The sequence below is a fragment of the Pleurodeles waltl genome, chromosome 11, assembly GCF_031143425.1.
Source record: "Pleurodeles waltl isolate 20211129_DDA chromosome 11, aPleWal1.hap1.20221129, whole genome shotgun sequence".
Lineage (NCBI taxonomy): Eukaryota > Metazoa > Chordata > Amphibia > Caudata > Salamandridae > Pleurodeles > Pleurodeles waltl.
This window is the reverse complement of record NC_090450.1, coordinates 136,515,796-136,541,050: the sequence shown is the minus strand read 5'-3', so window position 1 is coordinate 136,541,050 and position 25,255 is coordinate 136,515,796. Positions and strand designations below refer to the sequence as shown.

Genomic DNA, 25,255 nt, shown 5'->3' with positions numbered 1-25,255 from the left:
CACCTCCTCAATTGTCCAAGGAAGTTAAAAACCTAGGAATCACCATGGATTCCAAGTTAACTATGAATGCCCAAGTAGACAAATTAGCACGCACAAGCTTCATCACCTTAAAGACTTTACGACGCATCTTCCCCCACCTCGGATTTCCACACAAGGTGCAAGCTACTATCTCGCTTGTACTATCCAAACTGGATTATGCCAATAGCCTCTACCATGGATCATCTCTATCTGTTATGAAAAAACTACAACGTATCCAGAATTCCGCAGCCAGGCTACTACTACATATAAAGCCGCAAGCCCACATCTCCCCTGCCTTGAGAGCACTACACTGGTTACCCGTCGCCAGAAGATGCACTTTCAAGCTGCTTTGTATCACCCACAAAGCTATACATGGAACAGGACCGCTTTTTATCAGAAAGAAAATTACCAAATACATCCAACAAAGAACCCTCCGCTCAAGATTGGCACCCCGCCTTAGAACACCACCATACAAGAAAAAGACTATAGGTGGTACATCCTTCTCCGTCCAAGCAGCCAAACTATGGAATTCATTACCCCCAACTATATGAGCCACAGATAACTTTCTTGTCTTCAGAAAACTACTCAAGCAGTTCACCTTTTTTAAACAACTATGAACTGCATATGCCTATGTGGATAAATATTTTTTTCAGATTATATATATATTTCTATTTATTTATAGTTTCTTTGGAAAATATGTATTGCTACTATGTCATAACAATAAAATACACACACACTCTTTAAACCTGTCTGACTAAGTATTTTTACCCATGATTCTAATTATGTATTGTATGTGCATATGTGTGTGTATTCATGTGTGTGTGTGTATATATAAATATACTGTATATATATATATATATATGTATGTATGTGTATATGTTGTTTCAGTGCTTGGCATGTTCGTGGATCATTGCATGGCTCCTGGGTGGGTTGTTATACTAGATATCTATGAATTCCTGCTCTCATCTTATCACACTTATCTACTCATCACTCTTATGTCATGTCTCTATCAAACTACCCTCCATTCTCACTCTGACTCATCCCAAATCCCTTCTACCACTTTCATCTCCTAAATATCTCTGCCTAAGCTCTTCCTTCCACTTCCACATCTAACTCACCAAACCTCACTCTACCTCTGTGACCTCCCACACAACCCTACTAAATTCTCAAGCATTCATCTCACCCTGCTACTATTCTCTCCCTAACCCTTCCACATGCTCTTCCCCCTCCGCCCCCCTTTACTCATCCCAAGCCTTTGGGTTGAGTAAATGAAGGATATACTCCCAATTAACACTTCTGGATTTCTTTCCTCCTCCACCCCTCCATTACTCCAGTCAATCTAACTGACAAACTCTCATATCCGTGGCTCAAATTAACTCATAATAATACTAAAACTGTACTCATTATTTAACGATACTAATCCATCACTAATTCTTGTTGGGTTCCGGAGTAGCGTGCTACTCATCGAAAAGCGCTTCAACGCCTCGTCAGGGGTAGTAAGCGCTATATAACTACGATTACAATACAATACAATTACAAAATGTGACATATCTCTTTCATATTCAGTAGGACAGCATGACAGGACACCAGGTAACCTTTTGATTTTTAGGTAACAGTGAGAAGGGTATTGCAGAGCAGAGGATATCAGAGGGAACAGAATGTAAATATGACCCAGGTGTGTTATTTGAGGATGTTCCCTATCCACCAGGATAAGACACAAGGTATTTTTTATATGTTATGGTGGGGATGCGTGGGTAATTTAGAGAGCCAACTATCCTCATCAGTTTTCCTCTCTTACTATCTCAACATAAATCACGCATGAACACTTTAAACGTCTGCATTTATTTTTATTTTCTGACTCTTGTTTTATTTATTTATACCCCACTTCTCAAACCTGATTACCTGCTTGTCTCCTTCTTACCATTTAGAGCACAAAACCACAAAGGGGCAGATCATTTCTTCCTCTCCACTGTAGGAATTATGTCATACATCCATGTGAGAATTGCTGAACTTTGTAGCGCATGGATAGAGGGATGTTTGAATACAGGCAGGTTTGAATAACACCTGATTTGTATTTGTGAAAGACTATTCAGAAAACAAAATATGAGTATTAGTATCCCTAAGGGAAGATTGAAGGAATTAATGTATTACTTAATACTGATTTCTGTTTTCAAAACATGGCTCATTAAGGTCCATCCAAAGTACAGCATCACTGAAGCCATCAGCGTGTATGGAACCCTGAGCATTACAACAGGAAAGCTGGATACCCAGGCAGCTACCAATGGCTATCCAAAAGTGATGCACAGCAAAAGGTCCATTGTGCCACATGAATAAGTGAAAAAAAAAAAAAATAGGTGAGTTATTAGAATTTTCCTGCAGTCCTTGAAAATTATGAAAACCCCTTATCACTTTGAGGATTTTTTCTTCTGAGTAGAAGTAGCTAAAATTGCAAATATTTGTGAGCTACTCAGGAAATAAATGTAACAGCGGCGATTAGTTGAGATTGTACTTTGACCCATATCTCAGTGCCTGCGACTTCTACACTTTGTTATTGTATTCTTGCTTCAGACTGAGGCCCTCAATACGACTTTGGCAGTCTTTTCAGAAGACCACAGTGGTGGCGGCCACCAAAATACTGGCAGTGATGGTGGTAACTGACCGCCATATTAAAATTCACATACTGAAGACCACCAAAAAAAAACACAAATCTGACACCACCAGGCTGACCCTGTGCGGGAGAGAGGCGGACCCACCACCAGCCCCGCCACGCTGACAATATCCCGCCCTCCATTTTACGAGCCACAAATCAGCACAGAGATCATTACATGGCGCTAAACCACTGGTGGTGTGAACCGCCACGCTCAAATTATCACCTCCACCTCAACCTAACACCACATTGGACAATATGAATACCCCACACCTGAGACACATACCCACACTACACACATCCACACCCACCACTATAAAACACCCCCCCACGCAACCACAATCCTTTGCAACTACAATCACAGACAGACATTGAGGAGCCACAAACTCATCATCTACCAATGATACACCATAGGCACATATACACTTCAGACGCAGCATACACCACACAACTACACCATCAACACTATATACACATCAAACTGCACACAAACACCACAAAACCGCAACACACAAAACTAAGCACACACCTCACACCCCATCAAGCCCCAAACACCACACCCTTGCACACAACAGCTCCAAAACCACATCACTACCACCATGTCCCTCAAAAGCACCCACGATTCACAGAGGAAGAGTTGAGGGTCATGGTGGATGAAATTGTCAGGGTAGAGCCACAACTGTTGGGAGCACACATCCAGCAAACATCCATAGACAGGAAAATGGAGTTATGGAAGAGGATAGTTGACAGGGGCAACTCAGTGGACACCCAACCATGCACAAGGTGGGACATCAGGAAGAGGTGGAACAACCTTAGGGGGAAAGTGCGTTCAATGGCTTCATGACACCAGAAAGCCATTGCAAAGACTGGCGGTGGACCCCCACCTCCTCCCCATAGTTCACATCGTGGGAGGCTGAGGTCTTGGACATTGTGCATCCAGAGGGCCTGACTGGAATAACTGCAGGACTGGACTCTAGTAAGTCAACAACACTCCCCTAGCACCCACAACTCCTGTACAGCATGTGTCTACACCACCCTGTCACTCCCCAATTCACTCCATCTCACACTTCTGCCCCCTCAATCACCTGATGCTTCTCCCCTGCATGCCACACTACCTGACTCCTACTATCCCCACACAGTCCCTTCCTAGTGTAAGGATGGCATTCACAAAGGCAAGCACCACAACTCCCACAATGCATAGCTCCCTATATATGAAAATATGCCATTCCCACCTCACAGTGGAACACCTGCACGAAAAACCATTGAACATGCTACACATAATTGATGTTTTGACTGCATACAACTACATGGCAATGAGAGCAATGCTATCCACTAGCCACTACCCTCAATGGAACATGGAAAAATGGAACTTGGAAAAATGTCACAATCCATCTCCCACAAACAATGTTTGAATTGTTGCATCTGTCATTGCCATCACTGGGAAGCAAGTGAAGCCACTGTATGCATTAGACTATGATACTAACAAGTACACCTCCACAATGTAACTCTCTCCCTCTCCATCCACTGGTACCCCTACCACTGCCACCCTGCAGAGGATGCCAGAGACAGACAGCCCTCCCAGGATGAAGGCCCCAGTGGATGTCTGAACTATGACGACTTACCTGGTCCATCTGGGACAACTGGTCAGTCCACTACCACCAGCCTCACCCTGCCCACATCTGAGTCCCCTTCCTAAGTGCAGTGAGAGGGCCCCTGTGGGATGGGGCCCTCAAGGGAAACGACTGGCCAGGAGGCCATCTCCAAAGTCCTGGGAGAATACCAGCAATCACAGGACAAGATTGGTCAGATCCTCTCAACCTCGTAGGAGAACCAGGGGATGCAGAGGGAATCACACCAGGAGGCCATGCAGCAGTGGCAGGCTCACAGTGCCACCAGGACATCCATTGCAGGGGTGCTCAAGGTACTTACTACCATCCTGGTGGTGTCCTCCACCCACCAGCAGGCTCCTTCCACTAGCCACATACCAACTAAGTCATCCACTTCTGCTGCAGCTAGTGAAATGGAGGCCCTGTCAGAAGACCCGCATACCACCATCACCCCTCGCTCTGTAGCTGAGGAATCCCCCACTCAAACAAGGTCATCCATCCAGACATCTTGCAGGATCTGATGCCAAGACCAGGAAGTGAGTTTCTTCTGAACATTTTCCCTTGTGTGCCAATGAGGCATTCTGTTGACCGTCCACTGTCATGTCTTCATTTTCCCATGACCCCTTGGATACTGGAGCTGGACTACCTACAGGTGATCCCACTTCTCTGATGATGTCATCCACAATGACCCCACTCATCACCCATTGCACATGTGATTTACAATTGACACCATTAAGCACAGCTACTGCTTACCTGTCTTTATTGTTACAAGTAAGATTTACTGTTGTACAATATGTCATTACAGTTAACACATTGACCATTAAAAGTCTAGAAGATGAACAGAAGGGGGAGCAATGTGCAGGCAGTATGACAGTAGAACAGACATATTCTGAAATCTTGTTTCAAGGGAGCCATCAGTCAAGCCAAGAACCAGAGTAGCACCACCCAAACAGACGAAGACAGGGACAACCATCACAATAGGAGCCAGTGTTGCACACTCAACACACATGCAGTTCATTGTTGAGCTCTCTAGTGCGAATAGGCAAGTGGAATGTTAACACATATTACATTGGTAGACCCACATTTTCCAGACGTGCATTCCAAATGGTCTATCCCTCACAGCTGCTGCTACTCCACTAAAGGCAAGTTCCACTGTCAGTAAAAGTAATGTTCCATCATCGTCCATTGTGTACAGTGAGGATAGGTAGCTATACTGATGACAACAATATGTTTGACAGTCCAATTGCAATGGACATAGCAGTACAGGGAACATACAACCTGCCCAAACCATTGCAGATGTGATGCTAAACGACAGCGTAGTTAAAATAGTTCTGACATCAGAACAGTGACACTGCCCCTGATGGCCAACATGTTTTCCCCCAAACTCACACAGTGGGATAGCTGTACTTGACACCTTTACTGATGGCACACATCAGGAGGAGCAATGTCGCAAGGCTGAAAGCAGTACAGTTCACATACAACAAAATTAACATATACCTGTATTTAATTGGAAGTATTGTTCGATCAACTCTGTTCTGGTGTTAGCTACATCCTCATCATCTGTTTCCTCATCACTATATATGTCACCGTAATCTGCCACCAGTCCAGCTGCAACCTTGTCAACATCCAGTAATGGGATGTGACGTCTCAGTCCTAGATTGTGTAGCATGTATCAGGCAACAACGATCTGGCAGACTTTTAGTGGTCTGTAGAGCAGGGCTACTCCTGAGACATCTAGACACCGGAATCTGGTCTTCAGTAGCCCAAAGGCTCTCTCAATGACATGCCTCATCGTGGGCCTCATTGAAATGGTGTTACCCATCTGCGGTCGGGTATCTCACTGGTGTCAGCAGCCACAGTAGGTTAGGATAGCCAGAGTCACCTGTGTGCACAAAGGTTTGACCCATCACAATACTGGTAGAGACAGAGGGCAGAATGTGAAGAGAGGTGAGATAACAGATGCACACTCTCTCTGTAGTTGTGCCATCATGTGTAGGACATTGCTGTTCCTCTGAATGTAGGAGTCATTCACAGAACCAGGAAACTTGGCCATCACCTGGGAGATATACTGGTAAGCGAGACACACCACCTGGACATTTATGGAGTAAAAGTTGTTTCTGTTATTTTACACTTGTTCATTAGCCCTGGGAGGAACCAAAGCAATGTGGGTGCCATCTATGCCCCCTATTACATGAGGGATATGGCCATATCATAGAAGACAGCTTTAGCAGTGGGAAAATCAGCATGTTGGGGGAACCTGATGTAGCTGTCCAGATGCTTGAGTAAACCACACAGTACATCCTTCAACACGACTGAACATGGGCTGTGACATCCCTGCTGCCAAGCCCACTGTAATCTGGAACGAGTCTGAGGCAAGGAAGTGTAGCACGGGCAAAACATGTACTGTTGGAGGGATGGAATAGGGATTACATATGGCAGCCAAAAGATCTGGTTTCAACTGAGTTCACATTTGCATGATGGTCTGACGGTTCAGACGATAGGTCTGTATGTGTCTTTCTTCCATGACTTATGAGGGGACTTACACCCATGTTTGAGTTTGTCTTGATACATTACACATGTTTTGAGTGACCAGCTTCTTCCATCAGCATCAGTATACCTGAGGTGTTCGGGCATAGCCATCAGTATTAGTCTGCCACTATGACAGAGGAAGTTGGTGAGTTCTCAATCAGCTGCCTCATACTGTAGGTGTAGATGGCTGCAGGGGGCCAAGATATTACTGGCCACATTGCTAATTGATTTGTTGGCATGCTACTGTGCCATGCAGGAATCGTTTGACTAAGGTGTATAGTGTAAACAACCATGGTAGTGTGTCAAATACAGTGCTACTGTGCATTGTTTGACCCTTCATCAAGTCAAAGAGTTACAATGTTTCCACATTAGTAGGTTTTCATTGCACAGTTTATGTTTTTCCTATGATTACACCCAGGTGTGCAAGTCAGTGTAAAGGCATGTAATGCCATGGCATAGCAGCATAATTTGAGGTTGTTACTCTGTGTGAATGATGGGTAGGTGTTGACCCACTGCACCCTTTCTTTCTCTCCAACCCTCCCACCCTCTCCTCCTCTGTCTTTGTGTGCATCAGCAGCATCAGGTGAAGGAGAAGGGGCACCGGCGTGTGGAGAAGCCGCAGCCCACTGGACCCAGGAAACTGAGACCAACGGAGCCGAGGGGACCAGTGTGGCAGAGGACGAGGGGCGTGCCACTGAGGAGACCCGATCAACAACATCCTATTTGGATTTCTCCTCCAATGGACGCTTCCTGGTGGTGGCGGAGACATCTGGGACAGCCCAGCACCATCCTTGTCCGCCAACCCCTTTACCAGCACTGCCCTCCCTGTAGCTAACAACCTAGTTGCCCGTGCCCACTCATCCATGACGATGGGCGTCTCCTTCACTGCAGGCACCTCTGCCCATACCCCAGTCAGCCCTGCTAGCCCAAGTGAGGAGGCTATTGACCTCCTGAGGTCCATCTCTGTGGACAGTCAACCATTGTGAATGCCATCCAGGGACTGGCATCACAGATGCAACAGACGAATGCCTACCTGGAAAGCATTCACGGTGCCCTGTCTGGCCTGCAGAGATCCTTTCAGGCTCTGGCCTCCTCATTGACGGCAGCCAGTGTCCCTTCATCTTCCGTCCCCCCTCCAGCTACCTGTGCTCAATCCCACACCCCTCTCCCCACACCCATCCAGAGCACACAATCAGACCCCCATTCATCCACCTCAACAGACATGGTTCGCAAAGACAAACCCAGGCACCACAAATCACACCACCGCCATGCACACAGACAACAGACAAATGCAGACACAACAACATCCACTCCCTACAAGTCTCTCCCACCATCTCCTCCCTCACAAACACTACACCACTCAAATCTGCTATCACCACATCAACACTTTCAGATCCAGGCACCAGTCACCTCATGCCCACCATCACCACAATAGCAGACCCCCATACATCCACCCCATACACCATGTGCACACTCACCATGACTACCAACACCCCCAAATGCAAAAAATCCACCTTACCTCCAGACATCATCCAAACAGACACTCACACATACCCCTGGCATCTCTCTGCACCTCCTTCTCCCCTCCTCCCAGTACACCTAAATGCCCACACTCACACACCCAACAGACACCCAGCACACACATGGCATCCACCCACGCACCAGCACTCAAGGCACATACACTTACAGACCTCTTAAGCACTTCCTCTCCCTCCACTTCCAAACATTTTTCCCATGACCTCCCTTGTGTCCCTAAAAAAAGATTCCTCTATGAGTTTGCCTTATTCCCACCCACTGACCCAGTACCTGTTTCCCCCAAGCACCCTGCTACCCTCCCCAAACACAGCCCTTCAACCCCCCAGTCCTCCCAAGGCCCCTCTGGTATTGCCCATGCCCCTCCCACAGCAAAGACTTCAACCTCCACAAAAACGAGGGTCACCACTCCCAACCCAAAACCAAAGACCCTCCCCCAAAGTCGAAGTCTAAGGGCAAACCCCCCCTCCAAACCAAAAGTAAAGGACGCCCCCTCCCAAGCCAAAGCCCCCGCCTCACCCCCCATCACACCTGAGGTGCCTGCCTGCCACATTGATGCCCTTGCCAATTGAAGGCCACTTTGCAGTCAGGAGTCAAGTTGGGGCCAGAGACATTGCTCAATGTGCCTGGGGCACTATGAACAACTGAACTGGCCAGTAGGCCTATTTTGTATATAGTTGTTTTTACATCATTTGATACATATTTATTATATCTGCACCACTGAACCGTTGGTACCAAGGGTTACAAATTTGTCCTGCCTTTTCTTCCACATATATATGCTGTATATGTGCAATTTGGTGTGTGTCTTTTGTGTATGTGATGTATTTGTGAAGCATCATGAGTTGTGTGTGTGAGTTGTGTTACGGACTTGTTTTGATGTGTTGGTGTTGTGTGGCATTGTGTGGTAGTGGTGTGTGTGTTGTGATGCATCTGTGATGTACTTTGTGTGTTGGATGGACGTGGCGTTTGATCTGACACATTGTTTTGCAGTGTTAATGTTTGTATTGGTTGTGTGCTGTTGTTACTTGTTGCTGCCAGTATGTGTTTTCCTGTAGATGTGTGCGTTGTGCCTCTCGGCCAAAGCATTTGTGTGGTTACAATGGTGTTGTCGTTGTGCGACTCGTTGGGGTTTTGTATGGATATGTTTGACAGTGGATGTGGTGTGTGTTTTTGTGGTGTGGTGTGTGCATGGCACATGTGTGTTGTTTGTGTGTGTATGTAGATGTGTTTGTATGTTGGTACAGCTGTACTTTTGCATGTGTGTGTGGCCGTGGCTTGCCGTGCTGGGGTTGTGTGTGGGTGTGTACTGAGTGCCTTCCATCCAGTGTGTGCTATGTGGGTGTACTTATGGTGGTTGTCTTCATTGCTGTCGCTGGTTCTGGAGTTGTATGGCCATCAGGAGCAGTGGAAAGACCTCAAGTTTGGATTCCATGGTGGCTGTGTTCCTGAAGGTGAGTGTCTCCTTTTATGTTGTTCGTTTCCGCCAAGCTTCTCGTGGCGGTGAGACCGTCCCGGAAATCCTGGTGGTGTGCAACCTTGTAATATGGTTGGTAGTAACATGGTCTCCACTGGCCTGAAGATGCCTGCCGTCAGCAGTGACGGTCGCTCCGCACTGGCGGTACTCCCGCTGTATTGGCTGTGTTCTGTTGGGAACACCGCCATGCTCATAATATGGTGGTCTTCTCTGCTGGGCCGCTGGTGCTGTGACAGCCATAGCCACCATGGTGTCCTATGACTGCCAAAATCGTAATGACCACCTGAATGTCCAGATTTGACTTTCATATCCCTTAACCTCGGGTAATGTTCATTAGTCCGTCCCATTTTGAACATATACATGAGTCAATTTAGTGCTAGGGCACCCGAGCTCCATGGAGCTCCCTCAACACAGCACCTGGCCCCATTGAGTCCAGAGGAGTCCCCTCCCTGTTATTTGCAGAGGGCCCCCCTCCAGTTTCGTTAAGCCACTGCTGTGTCTTTCCTCTCAATGTGTTGCACACTTTTGACAGACGTCAGGCACACTCCTGTCTTACACCCATTGCTGGATGTGGCATTGTTAATGGGTACTCACTCTATTAAGGACTTACCTATAAATTCATGAAATTACACAGTTCACCTTGTTTATCACACTTGTTAATTTAATCATGTCTCCCCTTTTTTGCCCTTATCCATTGGTTACCTTTGGTGATTCTGTTTCAATTTAGGATAGTCTGCGATTAACTTTGTACTGTTTATGGCAATTATGTTTAATTTAGTCTATAAAGCCCATGTAATGCCATGTAAATGCCCTCCTCGCTGTCTTTGCTTGGTGTGGTCTCGCCGTACCTCCATTTTCGAGGCTGATAAAGGGAGTGTGATATAGTGATGCTTCCCTGCATATGCTGCTTCTTGTAGTAATGAAGTGATAGCTGAGATGCACCTTCGTGGTATCCATTTTAGTTTTTGTTAGATCCACATTCCCAATTGTTTACTGTTTAACATAAACTCTTGGTGATGTTTTGTATCTAATGCAAGCTCAAGTAAATTGGCACCATATTGCTGAATGTATGGTATTCAGGATTCTAAATGGTGTGGGAACACCAGGCTCATTATTTCCTCCCCGAGCCCATTTCACAGGTGAAAACAAACCTGCTTGGGGAAAGGTGGCCCAGTGTGGCATAACCCTGCTGCAATGCCTGGGGAAACGCTGAGTCCGGTGGTTATTCCTCATTTCTAAGGGGGTGACCTAGGATATGGGCCACATCATGGAATTACCGATCCATGTGAAATCAGCAATTCCAGGGGCAGAATTATCACTGCCGTTCTCCTGCACCTCTTAGAAAAAGACGTATATCACAGTGCTCTTCATAAACATACAAGCTTCCTCTTCCTCATTATCATTTTTCATTAATCATCCTTTCTGCATTTGGGATGCCATTTACTGCGTGACAGTAATAATAATAATAATAATAATAATAATAATAATAATAATAATACAGCCTTATCTGGAAATTCGGAATTTTACATGTTCCCCATCTGCTTTGCAACAATGCCTTATTTACAGTTGTTTTCGTTGAGAATGGCATGGTTTAAATAAAATTTTCATATTATTAAAAACAAGACTCCGGCCTATAACATCATTGCTGTCTATTGTCTTAACGTTAACTGACAACTTAAAAAACACATCAACTTCAAAATGTGTGATACAAATGTGTAAAACCGCAGCCTAATGTGCACAGTGTGGAAACGTCTCCCAACCCACTTTGATGTACAGAGCTGTACTGCTGTTCAGCTAGGTTTTTGCTATGTAAATACTAACACGTGGCCAGGCCATTACAGCTCAGAAAATGGGAACGAAATTATTTCTAAACTGTTATACTAAAATTAAAGACGAATTTATTTATTTTACTCAAAAAAAGATAACAAAAAAGATTCCTGTAGTTTTCAAATTGTTATACCACCAAAAGGGCACGAAGTATTCTGCTTGTAGTTTTCACTTTAGAGTCTGAACTTTTGACCCTTTTAAAACTGATTCGAGGAATTCCATTATCAATGCCGCAAAGAAAAATATTCAAAAGTTCACTCGCGAGAAATTGGTACATTGATTTTTAGCACTAACTAGCGCCAGGAAAAAATATTGCCAATTTTGCGGCAAACAAAAAAATATGACAGTGTGTAAACGTTAAAAAAAATCAGGAAACCCACTGAACTACTGAAAGGCCATCCTAAATCTAGGGTAGGTTTACCTTGCGTAATATAAACTTTGCACACTCCTAATAACAATTAAACTTCCAGTACTGTGCTGTTCTTAAGTGATACAAGTTTGTGCAGTGAATTCATCCGTGCGTTCCTACCAGCTTTGCTGTACCTGGATCTGGTGGGCCTGCCGAGCCGGTCTCCGTAGGTTGAATTCTGTGGCCTTGTGCACTCAGTGAGGTCCATCACTGATGTCTCAGATACGCTGGCCTGGAGGTACTTATGGGATCCTTCTGGTCTGCAGAAGTGTTGTCCATTAGAACAAGGCAAATGCATTCCTGCTTTTGTTGTCTTGGGACTCTGCAGGGCATGCTGGCCTGACAGCTGCTCATCCTAAGGGAGGAAGAAAGAAAACTGGTGGAACATGGGAATTTTGTATGAATTCTTACTTGTTTGATATTAGAAGTGCTACATGAGATACTGATGGCCGAGACTTAAGGTACACACTCACACACAGCTTTCTTTATGAGTGTAAAAGCAAATCTCTACTTTAGAAAAATGGGTTTACACCTGTAAATTGATTACTCAAAGACTTACATGTGGGAAAGCTACGATCAGTGGGTATTTCAGTTTCGACATGTTTTGCAAGTGTGTAATAGCCCACTAACATATAACTTTGTATCACAAAATCGTGTGTGATACCTTACCACCATAGAAATTCTTAGATATTTTCTCCTGCAAAATACATTTGTCCAGGATAGGAAGGGCAATTCCATTACTGCAGGGAGATTGTAGTGGAAGGGTATTGCTGCAAGCAAAAATATTTTCCCAGTTGTACATACCCTGCAAATATTCAAAATTAAGAGATGTGTATTTTTGCCTGGGTAAATGTATTAGAGTTTTTTTTTTATGAAGTCTTCCTGGTAATCTGTTTGGCAAAGTTTTCCAGAAGCACTCTCTAGAAATTCCTGATATCAGTAAATCTGCAGGATGCTGGGGTGTAAACCTGTTAGTTCAGAATACCAACTTCTTGCATGAATCAGTCCCTTAAATTCTAATGCCAAAGTGGAAAAAATCTTCATAATATTGACCATAATATATACCACTTTAAAGGCTAGTGTCACACTTTAGAGTTTGCTGCTAATGGAAAATCCTCCAAAGTGTGGATCAAATGCTAGATCTAGAGTAGAATATTTTTCTCCTACTGGCAGGTTCTCCTCTATCTCTAGCTGTAGCAAATGGAGTGTCTATTACACCCAACAGTAACCCTCCACTACACAATCCCTATGATGAAAGAAGTCGCTCTGTGGATCTTCTTCTGATGCTCTTCCTCCAAAATTAATATAATTTTCCATTATCAACCTACTAACGTTGAGAAGGATTAATATTGCACCTATAAAAACCGTACATGGATACTTGTCAAAGTGCAGCATTACATTTTGGGCCTCATCCCGAGAGCCTAGAAATTGGCAGATATTTCACTACCCTTGGAATTACCTGTACTGTTGGTACAGTAATTCCGTGGGCAGGGAAAATCCAGTCGATACGAAGTTGGACCGTGAGGATCTACTAAAATGTTAGACATTTCTGTGGATGTTGGCACTTCCAGAACTGATTCTCCTAACAATATCTCATTTTCCTTGGGACTTTCACTCAGAGATTTTGGTTGGTTTTGCAGGCAAAATCTCATGGTGAAAATATACAAATCCAATAGGGCTAGTAATTTCTGTTCGGGCACCCTCGGAAATAAGTGGTCACTCGTAATGGCGGCGTATGTTTTCACCGTACAGTATTCATTTTCGAATGAAAATTCAGACGTTATTTGTAATGGAAATAGCTTTTCACGCTTTTTGCCGAATTTACAGTCATTGTCATATGGGCCGAAAATTAAGGCAGTTTGAATGGCAAGCGAATGTTTTTATTCAGACCCTATAACAAAGTTTATTGCAGACATTTATAGCCTAAGCATTCCCACCCAAAAATCGGAGAGGAAAAAAGAATGCTGGCTAGGAAAGCTCTTCGGTGTAACAATACAAATCACTTTTTCAATAACCCTGTTTTCTGGATCCGCGGACATCCGTCTTCTCAAAGAAAAACACATCTAATTGAAACAAACTTTGTACTTTCCGTTAATGCCACTCGCCCTCTGCGAAGCGACAGCGAACGCTGGTGCATTTCTCAGCAACACCACAGAGCCCTGGTTTTATGTACTTTTTAATTTCCGCTGTGGAAAATCTGTTCCTCATAAACGGTCTGCCGGAGAAAACGCGGAAAAAGTTGATTCATTCCATATTTACATTCCTGTTGGTACCTGGAAAAGAACCAACTACAAACCGATGCCAAGAAAGAAGTCAGGGAAGTTGTTTTGAAAAAAAAAAAAAAATCTTTTCCCGTGAGCATCACGTCAGGGGAACGGGGGAGCCCGTGAACGTTTCGCTTTGATGTTATAAAAAAAAAAGCTTCCAGCTCAGGGGAGGTTTACGGTTTGACCCTAACTTAACACTATAATGGTTTCAATAAAATGAATTGATAGTGTGAAAAAAGAAATCTTTCCCTCATACAGCATTGCAGAGAACACAAGATTCCTCTGGAGCACAGTCACTTAGAGATGTGTTCGCCGACAATAAGGCTGCTACAAACGCAAAACCGGTGTTACTGACTCATTTGAATAGCTTCACGTGTGTCTGTGGATGAAAGAAGAGAGAGAGAGAGAATATTTTAATAATAATATTCTGCTGGGGGGACTCCAGTGAGTAAGTAGGGCTCTTGGTTTCAGATCCAGACCGGGCCCTATCACTGCAGTCTCAGTGAATCACTAAACACCAGAGGAGATTAATGCTTGAAGAGTAATTTTTTTACAAGTTCTCACTTTTATGCGGTACTATTTTTGATGGAGGGTTACATGATGCGCTACTATATTTTTGGTCATTCGGCCCCAACATACGTTGCTCCTTGTTAGTCAAGTGATTTCATCATATTATTTCTTCACGGACAGGTTTGGGTAAAAAAAAAGCCATAGTGATCTGTGTGCTGTGCTTGCGATGGCTGCATTCCCACCTCCTAATTCAGATTGGCCCAAGTAGATATTGCCCAGATAGAAGCTATCGCAAGGGACCTTTTTCATTTTCCTCAGAGTGGGATTTCATGAGTGAACAATGCAGTGGGCTCTTGTACAAAATAGATGCGCGCAACCACAGTTTGATTGGTTCTTCTTCTAGAGCTTTCAATGGAAATAATCTAATACCACAGAAGCTACTTGTATAAGAACTTAATCCATCTCCAGTCAGCTCTCCCCTTTCTCCCCAGACTCAAACCACTACTCACTTTATATGCGAAGGCAAAGCCAGTATCAGTACTAAACATTGGCAAAACGTCCTACATCAACCACGAATGGGCCAATGTGTACAAACACAGTCAGAGTCAGTGTATAACGAGCCGCAGAGTGCCCCTAATGTCCAGGTGCTGCCCCTAGACTCCCAAATAATTTCACTCGTTCACAAACATTCTTCATATCTCAACTTACTTCTGTTCCAATCTCAAAAAGTCAACACCACAGCTTGGACCAAACCACTGAAAAAGTTGAACTGTGGTATTATCGTGTAGTAGTCTGTGCCTGAAATTAAATACTACTCTTTTCAATAGAGATTTCTGAACTCCATCGTTGTAATTTTAATTATATGTGCAACATATGGTAACTAGAATCAACGAAAAGTAGGAAATCAGTAATTAATCGAATAAGTGAAACGCCCCATGATGGTGTTAGGTCTGGAGATGTCCAGGCTCCAAAATCATAAGGACTTGATGTATCAGTACCTCCCTTAAATTGCAAAGATTCATTTCCTGACCTTTGAGTGTATGTTTGCAATGTCATGGATTTCTATTAGAAGTTATTGCCACTACAATAGAAATTCGATGGCTTTAGGATGCCAACTCAAGACTATGGGCCTGAGATGAAGATGAGATTGCGCATTGGAATGAAAGGCAATTTACAACATATAACACCATTAAACAGGAGAAAAGACCTCTATGATGTATTCTTCGATCAACTGTTCACCTCCAACCCGCTGTTCCTCATTCTACACTAGTCCGCTCTGAACAACTCTTTCTGAAGCAACACTTTTCCAGGTAATAACCAACCTCACCCTCAAGAAACACATTAACACAAAACAAACATAACCTGATAGCAGCTCTCTTTTCGAAACAAAGGTGAAACGTTTCTTCCAGAAAGTTACTTCAGAACTGCACTTCAAGCCCTTCACTTCCTGCAACTGAATGATGATAATGCCTGCTCCATGGCATCTCGGACTCCACACTAGCACCCTTATACTCAGCAGCATGTGTCATCCAAAAATTAAAGCAAAATAATCACATTATGGTCATCCCTAAGGAACTCCATCAGCTCCAGTTAATCCCAGAACCATATTCAAAACCAGCTGCATCATTTACAAAGGCATCACATCTAGCTTCCTCTCTAGTTATCCTACAGTCAAACTCAGTGTCTCTGAGCAGCCAGGATACCAACATACTGCTGATTAAGATATGTAAAAAACAAAACACAAGACAGCTGTCCTTTTCCATCTAGACATCCATGATCTGCAACAACACACCTGTATCCGTCAGGCCCACCTCAAAGCTTCTCCAATTTAGTGAAGAGTTGAAGACTCACCTCTTTAAAGGATGCTGCATCAAAGGGCATTAACTGTCCACAACTCAGCTAACTTTCCTCTCATTCTGACTTTATGCTTGGCTTTGTACAACACTCTGCTGTCTTATAGCAAGGTTCACACCATAGAAATAACATATACATACATGCCTAACCTATTTCTCACACTTTTGGATTTTTGTGGGAGATAATGAGAGGGATGAACAATCAATTTTGTACACATAGCACTTATATTTTAAGTAACTGACCTTGCTAGCAAGGACTACTTAATTTAAAAAATTTGAAGTGATCACAAAGCGACATGGTTTAAAACTTTTCCAAAAACCAAGAAAGAAAATAAAATAGCCAAATAAATAAATAAGGGCCAGATGTATGACCTTTTGTTTTGTGACCCGCAATTTGTAATCCGTTTGGGAACCACAAATTGCTAGTCGCAAGACAAAGTGTTAATTACACTGTGATTCCCAATGGGGTTGCAAATGACCTACCTCATCAATATTCATGAGGTAGGTCGCCATTTGTGACCCCATTGGGAACGATGGCCTCACTCACATGGATGGAGGCCTGCTGGGGACAGCAGACCCCATGTCTGTGACTGCTTTTTAAGCAAAGCAGTTAAAAAAAAAATGCAGCTTCTTTTAATTAAAGGAAAACGGGATGCATTTCAAAAAGAAAAATGAAAATATTTATTTTTCATATTTTCTGAGTAGGCAGTGGTCTGTGGGACCACTGCCTGCTCTGAAAAAATATATTTGCTACCATTCCCAGAGGGGGGGCGCCTTCCCCGTTTGCAAATGGATTAGCACCAATTAGAAATTGGTGTTAACTGCAATTGTATTGCGACTGAATTCACGGTTGTAAAATATCATGCATACCATTCAGATTCAGATATTTGGGAGGGACGTCCTCAACACACCCCTCCTAATACCGAATCGCAAATCCCAAATTGCGATTCAGTAACAAGTGACCGAATCACAATTTGGGCTTTGAACATTCCCAAAAACATTTTTCTAGTTGAAAGCGCAACTAGAAAAATGCTTTGTACATGTGGCCCTAAATCATTTCTGGACCTTTTCTAGAGAGAAAGTGATGCAGCTATTCCAGTACAGCCAGGAAAAGCTAGCTAAATAACTCTAGATTGAAATATAAATGGGATTCAGGTATATAATTAACAGATTTTTGAAGTAACTAAAACATGTTGCTGTACCTTATTCTCTAACAGTGGTGAAAAAATCGCAGTTAGACGATCATTGTTTTTGGGCTCTCACTAATCATGTCTGCAGCAGTATTCTTAAAAGAATTAGAAATAACTACTTTATCCAGTCTGGTGTCTGGCCCTGCTCCGGTTAAGAAAGCACGTTTTTGAGGTTCTGCACTTACTTGCCGTCAAGGCCTACACATTTTTGTAGGGCAGGATAGTTTCCCATTCCACTTTGTGTTTAATCGGCCTCGAGCTTATTTCTTTCTTGGTGTGTTTGTGGTCTATGCCCTTGTGAGGCCCATCGCTTCCAATATTTGGAATGGTTTCGTTTCTCTATATAAATGTTAACTTTTTATTTCAATGTGTAGAGCAGAACATTTTCTTGGCTTTGTAAACTGTTATCACGCCCTTTGGTGCTGCCAGTTCATGTGGGATTCAGATTTCTGGTGTGTGTAATTGTGGGTACAGCCTTTTATTCTGAATGCCAGTGCTTTGTTAGTAATTGTGGTTTTGAGGTCCTGCCAGTCGTGTAAAGTCGACTATATCCTTTAGCAGTAGTTAGTAAAAGACAAACAATTAGTATCAAAGCCTTGCCAAATGTTCTGGTACTTCCTTATACTCCCTGTGGACTGAGACGATTTAGGACCATATCACCAAACAACCAAACATGTTTGACAGCTGCTATTTGATGTCCTTGGTAGTTAGTTAAGGTAGTGCGTGGTACATTCAGTTTTTATCACTGTATTATGAAACAGGATTGTGAGGATGGTAATACATGACAATAACTTTTTACTAGTTGTGTCATATTAGGTTTTGGAGGTTATGTCTTCTATGGATGTTTTGTCTTTCTGTTTTTGTGCTGCGTTATTCCAATATGATATGTGCTATGATTGTTGTGTTGCATTCTGTTTTGACTGTTTTGGTTTGCCTTGTGATGTTTTTATGTTGCTTTGTTATTGTATGATGTTCTGTTGTAAACTGTCGAAACACCAACAAATATAGCCATATTTCCAGCCAAAAGCAGCATTTGCTATTAAAATTCCTATGACAAGGAAACACTTTCTTCTGTGGACAGTAGTGAAATAGCTCTTCTCCGACTCTTCAACTATGTAAAACACCAGTTGGGAAAAACTGTGGCAGAGACCATGGCATAAACTATCACCTGCAGTGCCCAGTTCATGTGATATAGGGTATGATGTATGAGTTTCAATAGTTCTGGTCCACCAGTCGCAGACAAAAGGTAGCATCGTTTTTTCCCACTCTTTTGTATTTTGGTTGTGGGCTTTCATGAATTCATAGAGAGTTTTGATTCCCGATTTTTATAACAAAAAAGTAGTAGGTTACTCCTTATAGCTATGTCCTCTTATGACGTTTATGACTTTCAGATCCAATAAGGCTCTAGCACTTTCTAGTTACAAATATATTAGCATTGGGTGCTTCACATTGTAGGCAAAAATCGTGATCCTCTGACTTCCTTTTCGATATCTTTGCTAGTGTAATGTAAAAATCAAATATAATGTGAGATTGCAACACCTTGAACCAAGCAAGTGTTAAGATAATGTGCAGGTCCAGCAGGAACAATATGAATCAAGAGGTGTGCCAGCTCATTTTGCCCGTTTCTCCACCCATCTTAATAAATCGTCTCGTCTCTTTTCCATTATTCCAATATTAGGGACATAAAGTTGGGCCTTTTTTTTTTAACCAAAATTATATGTTACGAGTGAGCGCTCCAGGAGCTTTTCTTTACCACTCACAAGGAAATTAGAAAAATAATCACTCATATCTAAGTATTTAAAAACGATGTATAACAGACCCATAGTTTTTACTTGAATTGATCACATGATTTTACTTGATCATCCATAATGGTCCAAGTTTTGTTCTATTACCCAACTGTGCAGAATGAGTCATAAAATATCTCCTTCAAATCACCGTGGCCTTAAGGAATAGTGTAGGCATGCATAGTTTTCCATAGTGATATATGTTGGCTAAAATTATAATATCTGTTCAAACCTGGTGGAAGACAGGTAATGTCTTGAATTTTGATCTGTTTGAATAATCGTCGGTAACCAAATTAAAACATAGCATGGGGTCACTAAGACTGGAGAAACCTATTAAAAAGATGAAGTAATTTTAACATTATCTAAATGCTAATAGAGCCTTATACTCATGTGAGCGTAGGATATGAAAGATACAATCATGTGGCATCCAACCCACTTTTTTAACAAGGGAGTTGTAGCAATGAATATAGTGATGGTATTTCACCTATTGTGGTGTTTTGTTTCTCATATTGTGAATGCTCCTGCAACATGTCATTATTGTACAATGCCAGCTGTATTTGGTAAATAATTCATGGATATGAACGATTCTGATGTACTTTATTGGAGATGTGTTTGGAATGAGTCTTTGTGTTGTAACCACCTTAGGTGCTCTTTTTATAACCAATTCACAAGTAATTTGGTCTAGACTTTCTTTACCTAATTCATGTAAATCACTATTTATGCTTTTATATGTTTCGCAATTGCCTGCATACCTCTGCTGCATTTGTGTGGGTTGCCCTGGGATGCTTAATAAACTAGTGTGCACTGATTTGGACTTGCAAACATGAGTGCAATAATTGGTTGCTTTCACAAACATTATCTGAAATGTTTTTGAGATTTGGGAGACTCAACTATAGTAAACTGGAGATAAGCCACCTTTTCTACATGGTCACCCCAGATGTTTATCCATTTCTGGAACCCATTGTTGCTGTTATTAGGACTCTGTTGTTTTCCCCACAGTACATGTGTTCTGGCCGTAAAATGAATCAATATTGGAAAAAATGGTTTCATCCAATTAGTCTATTTAACATTCCTGTAAGTCCATTGCACCAGTGATTTCAAAGTTGAATGTCATATATGGGCTGCAGGGTGTATTTAGCCCAACCACATATATGACAAAACATTATTGCTGCCAGGAGCACTATGATGCTCAAGGTGGATTGCAGTTAAAAAGGACTGCAATAACACATTGCAAGTCAAAGTTCATTGGTCCTGAAAGAAGATCTATTTTTCTATATCAATTAATCAGCCCTAAAGGGTACCCCGTATGGCCACAGGGCAAGGTGCCTGTAAAAAAAAGTGGAACACTATATATATCTAAAATAGGTACACCCACTGTTTTGCTCTGTATATTAGACTAGATTTTCCATCAATCTTCTTTTGACTTGATCCCAAATGGGCTGACATGATCTCTCCCATGCATTTCATGAGAGAATTCACCAATCATTGGCTAATGCATAGGATAAGAGTGACTCCTCACTATCAGCTCCTCAGACAGCTCCTGGGTCTGGAAAGGCAATGTCTGAAAGAAGAAAACTCTGTTGAAAGTAAAGGACTCAAGGGCTTCAGACACCTACTGGAAGAAGAGAACTCCAGGGGTTAACAGCTCCTGACTCCTTCTGACACAGGGGGACTGGAATTGCTCTCCAGGGCTCAAGGGGTTGGTCTTCTGTTTGCCTGCTTCAGGGAAACAAAAAGCAAGACTCCTGACTAAAAGAGTGCCCAGAAACCTACAGAAGGCTGTATTCTGCAGGTTCCCTGACTCCAGAGAGACCTGATGCCTAAAAGCCTGCCATGAGGATCTGGGGGCTGTAGGTCTGATCAGAAACAATTGTGCAAGCAGATCGAATAAAGTGTAACTTGCTCCTTTCTCCGCATCTGAAGGATCTGCACATTTTGCTGAGGCCTGCCCAGTGAGGTCAGACCCAAACCAGTTTCATCTCATCTCCGAGGTGTTTGCCATGCTAAAAACAGGTTCAACAGGGCTAGTGCTAAAGGTACCTTGCCTTGTGGACCGATGTTTGGCTACAGCTTACAGCCTTCTCCATTGGAGGAATTTGAAAAAGCAATAAAAATGACTAATTCCAAAGGCAAAACCTTGGGCAGGAATGAGAGGGCTGATTTATCCCAGCACCAAATTAATTTCAGGAGCTACAAGTTCCAGGCGGAACCTACTTGGAGCAATCAGCACCAAATCCAATGGCTTCAGCCACAGCTTGAACGCCAACATAACTGACTTTGAGGGACCATCTCTGGTCACAGTCTTGGCCCTTGCCCAGATGAAATATTTTGAATTCAATTCATAAAAAGACTAAGGACCTGATCTAAAATTTGGTGGATGGGTGCTCTGTCACAAACCTGACAGTTACCCCATCTGCCTTATTACATCTGAATTAAGATTTAAAGCTATTGTAATAAGACAGATAGGATATTCTATCACGTTTGTGACAGAGTATCTGTCAATCAAACTCTAAATCAGGTGCTAAGTCAAACTGTAAAAACTTTGATCATGATCTATGTTTGATGCATCCAACTGTCCTTCAAATTGGATCTGGAATTACTGATTCCCTGGTAGGTCTTAATTTCTTAGTGGACCCTCACGATCCAACTTGTAATGGGACGGATTACCCCAGTATTGGCAAGAAATACCAGTACATTTTCCCACACCACTTGTAATAAAGGTCTTGGATACTTCTTTGTAATATTTTACATTCTTTCATCAAATTGTATATTTCTGTTTATGAAATGTCTGTATCATGTTGATCTTTCAAATGTAGATAGTTTCAACACCAATAATACCAGTGTTTATGATTATTTATAAATTTGCTCTGTCTCCTCCACTTTTTTAGTTACTGCTGCATTTGTTTTGGGCTGTAGTCTTTCTTGTCTCATTGATTATATTTAGATGTATTTCATGTCTATGTTGTGCATTGTCCTCTGCAGTGAATAATGTCATGCTTATTTGGCTTGCAGTATAAATTTGGGACTGTAGCCATGTGTCACCTGGTTCATAGATTTCTTATATGGACTAAATTGCATTATGAAAACACAAGGGGCATATTTATACTTTTTGATGCACAACTGCACAAACGCAGTTTTGCATTAAAAAGTTTTGCACCGGCTTGCGCCATCCTGAGCGCCAGCCGGGCGCCATATTTATGGAATGGTGCAAACAGGTGCAAAGGGTGGGCTAGCGTTAAAAAAAATGACGTTAGCCAGGTGGGGTGACGGTATGGGAGAAGGGGTTTTTGCACCACCAAAAAATGATGTTATGCTGGTTAGAGGAAAAAAAATGCCTCTAACCAGCCTACCGTCATTTTCTGATGCATAACCATCCAAACCACATGACACCTGTCTTAGAAAAGACAGGAGTCATGCCCACCACCCCAATTGCCAGCACAGAGGACCAGTGTCCCCTGGGCATGGCCATTGTACCCTGTGCCATGCAGGGGGGCCCAGGTTGGGCCTTGATGGCACTTTAATTAAAAAAAAAATACTTAACTATACTTACCTGGGATGGGGTCCCCATCCTCCGGTGACCCTCTGGTGTGGGTGTTCCTAGGCTTGAGGAGGGCACCTGTGGACCCATTCCATGGTGTTTAAACATGGAAATGGGTCCACAGGTCCCATAACGCATGGTCTGACCCAGGCGTTAAATAGTGGTGCAAAGCAAGCTTTTCACCATTATTTAGCCCCTCCTCCCACCCATGCGTCATTTTAGCACGGGCAATACATATGGGGCTATGAGGTTAGCACCATTTTTTAGATGAGAACGCCTACCTCTCATCTCATTGACCCAAGGTAGGTGCACACATCTAAAAAATGGTGCAAACTCCAATATTTTGACGTTAGACATGTCTAACATCAAAATATAAGTATGGAGTTAATTTTGCGCTGGATTTGCATTAAACAAAATGACACAAATTCGGCGCAAATGGAGTATAAATATGCCCCAAATTTTCAAACGCTTACTCAAACTCAAGAAGCCCTTGAATATAATATATGAATGATCTTGCTTTTCTCAAGTTAAAAAATAATCTGAATCCAACTTTTATTAGGTGGTCTCTATTTGAAAAGAATGTCTTTGCACATGTCATTTCATATAAACAAAAAAAACCAACCAGTATTGAACGCAGTAGCCATAGTAGCTATACAGATGCATCACATATAATTATGCAGAAGCACAGGCATTTAAATAGTCAATCATAGGTGGTTCAAATGAAGTGGGGATGCAGAGGTATTAAGTTGTAACACACACTACAAGAAAGTGGGTGTATGGTTCAGTTCTGTATGGTTCATCACATCATAACGTATAGAGGCATGTCAGTAATGGAGGAAAATACTGGTTGTTTCTCTGTATAGTCATGCTCAAGAGAAAGTACAAGCTGTTTGAGACTGGACCTAACCCCATTCTGCTTAGTTTGCACAGAACCCACTTATTTTGGGTTATGTACATTTTTATATCCAAGGGAGACCGTTTTTACTACACGAAGAGGGCATTAGAGGTAACTAGGACAGCCAGTAATAAGTACTGCTAAATTGCCATCCAATGCCTGAGGGCAGTGTGTGGAGCTTTCCAACCAGAAAAATGGTAGAACATTCCATAGAGTGATTTGAGTTAGGTCCTACAAATGACATTTTAGAAGAAATAAAGAAATTACATTGAAATAACGATTTTGACAAATGCTAGCCAGCCCAGGTGACAGAAAGAGAATTTGTTTAGATTGGTAGCTTTTTGGCTAAATTTTCCAACCAAACTGGAAGGCCACTTGCAACATATTCTAACAAAGAACTGGCAAACATAATCCACTGTCAATATTCCAAGGCCAGAGACCAGGAAGGGACACTGCATCAACAACCAGCCCATTCTGGTTGTTAGATTGGCACGGCTTCCACAGAATGCAAACAGCTTTGTCCCGGTGGTGAAGCAGAAGCTATAGAAGGGGCATCAAGTCACATTGCACAATGGGTTCACCCTATCAAAATGAAATGGACACTGATCCTCCCGTTCTCTCAGATGCTTGTGGCACCCCATTGAAGTCACTCACCAATAGTAGAAAAATCAGCTAAAACAGAGAATGTACTCAGAACCCACCACAGTCAAACAACAGATTCCAATAATACCATAAACAATGTGACAGTACTCTGGGCCCCAAAAGCCAAGCTTAACCTATTGCCAGGCCTTAATCTTACTTTTTAATACATATAAGTCACTCTTAAGGAAGGCCCTCTAATTGCTCCTAGGGCCATGTGCATTGTATGTAAAATGTAGGACATGTGTACCTAAGTTTCACATATCCTGTCAGTGAAAAACTCCTAAAGTCATTTTTCACTTTTGTAAGGCCTATCTCTCCCATTGACTAACACTGGGTTATATTAATACAAGTGATGACTTTGGATTGGGAGCAGACAGATAAGCTGCTTCAACTCACATTAATTGTAATTTAAAATCCTCTTTAATTTTAAAGTCAGATTTTAAGTCACAATTCTGAAAATACCACTTTTAGAAAGTTGCCATTTTCCTGTCTTAAACATTTGTGCCTTCTGCCAGCTTCCTGTGAATGACTC

At 42.5% G+C, this 25,255-nt stretch overlaps 1 protein-coding gene across 2 annotated transcripts in view; it reads right to left on the bottom strand.

Annotated features, from left to right (window-relative positions):
* Window positions 1-25,255, bottom strand: part of LOC138266585 (uncharacterized) — an 808,694-nt gene that overhangs the window by 528,207 nt on the left and 255,232 nt on the right. For both annotated transcript variants that reach the window (XM_069215427.1, XM_069215428.1), the window contains exon 2: window positions 12,179-12,399. In XM_069215427.1, coding sequence (XP_069071528.1) covers window positions 12,179-12,399 — 221 coding nt within the window. The remainder of the gene's footprint in view (window positions 1-12,178; window positions 12,400-25,255) is intronic.